This window comes from Sinocyclocheilus anshuiensis, unplaced genomic scaffold (genome assembly GCF_001515605.1).
Source record: "Sinocyclocheilus anshuiensis isolate Anshui unplaced genomic scaffold, SAMN03320099.WGS_v1.1 scaffold300, whole genome shotgun sequence".
In the NCBI taxonomy this organism is placed as follows: Eukaryota; Metazoa; Chordata; class Actinopteri; order Cypriniformes; family Cyprinidae; genus Sinocyclocheilus; species Sinocyclocheilus anshuiensis.
The window spans coordinates 2,923,623-2,925,296 of record NW_015557379.1 but is presented as its reverse complement, the minus strand read 5'-3'; the positions used below and the strand labels follow the sequence as shown (position 1 = coordinate 2,925,296).

The window sequence follows — 1,674 nt, the reverse complement described above, 5'->3', positions numbered from 1 at the left end:
AGTCTGAGCCGGAAAGAGAATTGATTAGTTCATCTCTCGAGTCTTCGGGTTTTTTGAGTCGTTTGTTCACCACGTGATAGCCCATAAGCTTTTTTTTTTTTTACTTTAATATGTTTTTATTGAAAAAAAAAGTGTACCAATAAAACAACCAAAAAATTCAGAAAAGTATTTTGTAGAGCAAAGCTCTTATGTACAGCATATTGCACTATACAACAAAACCTAGAACTTCCATACTGTATTAAAAACATCAGAGAAACAAAACCAAGGTGAGGAAGTGCACAATACAGTCCCGAAGACACACAGTCAATGTTTACTATATATATATATTTATTTATTTATTTATAATTTATTGTTATTATTATTAAAATTTTAAGATAGTTATAATAATTTAATTTAAAAATGTTAAAATATTTTAAAGACTATTTCACTTTTAATATGACTTATTATTTAGATGTATATAATTTGCTGTAATTTTGTTATACTGTATATTACACATACATTTTATTATAGATTTTTATTATATATAATAATATAACCTAGTAATTAATAGCCAAAAAAGGAGGAAATCGTGGTCACCGATAGCCTCATGGGTAGCGTGCCGTCATATAGCGCCGTTGCGCTATGGGCGTCTCGAGTTCAAATCCCGGCACGAGGTCCTTTTCCAATCGCCTCCCCTCCCACTTCATTTCCTGTCACTTCTGCACTGTCCTATGCTAGTAAAGTCAAAAAATCTTTTTTAAAAAAAGGGAGGAAATCTAATATGTGACCCTGGAGCACAAAACTAGTCTTAAGTCGCTGGGGTATATTTGTAGCAATAGTCGACCAAATATTGTCCGATCCTAACAAACCATACATCAATGGAAAGCTTATTCATTCAGCTTTCAGATTATGTATAAATCTCAATTTCGAAAAATGTACCCTTATGACTGTTTTTGTGGTCCAGGGTCACATATATGAAATATGACTGAAATAACACTGGGTATATCTATGTGTGTTTTAGAATGTGGGTGGTGGTACGTCGGTCCTGCGTGTCATAGCAACAGATCGTGACATCGGACCCAATGCCATGCTGTCGTACTACATCACCGGTGGGAACCAAGACCTGACCTTCAGAATGGACCGTATGACGGGAGAGATTGTGACCCGTCCGTCACCTCCTGACAGAGAAAAACAGCAGCAGTACACACTCACTGTGACTGTGGAAGATGATGGAATGGCGCCTTTATCAGTAAGTGTTTGTGTGTTGGCAGTCTGTTTTTTCTTTGTAATCTATCATCAAAATAATCTCCTCCTCCAATTTATTCACCAAGGCCACATGGGTGAAGAAAAGTAATATATAGTTATAAATGATAAAAAGAAGGCTTTAAAAGATCGGTATCGGCAGATACTGCTTTCTGTGATCGGCGATCGGTAATCGGCCTCAAAAATCCTGATCGGAGCACCCCTATATAGAATAGAATAGAATAGAATGTAGGGATGTACTAGGATGTAGGGTGGTAACAAATAAATATAAGGTTATTGCATATTTTTATTGCTCAGTGGGGAGATCATTTAACTGTTTATGAGGTAGATTGCCTGGGGAAGAAACAAAGAATGAAAGAAAGAAATATAATCAGAATAAAACCTGGTTAGTTTATTGGCAAAAAAGTAGACAAAAATCTAATCATATATTAT

General features: G+C 35.3%; 1 protein-coding gene across 1 annotated transcript in view; it reads left to right on the top strand.

Moving 5' to 3' along the window:
* The window catches only part of cdh23 (cadherin-related 23), a 270,976-nt gene that overhangs the window by 232,944 nt on the left and 36,358 nt on the right, over positions 1-1,674 (top strand). The window contains exon 37 of the mRNA XM_016474656.1: positions 1,001-1,228. Within this exon, the coding sequence (XP_016330142.1) occupies positions 1,001-1,228 (228 nt within the window). The remainder of the gene's footprint in view (positions 1-1,000; positions 1,229-1,674) is intronic.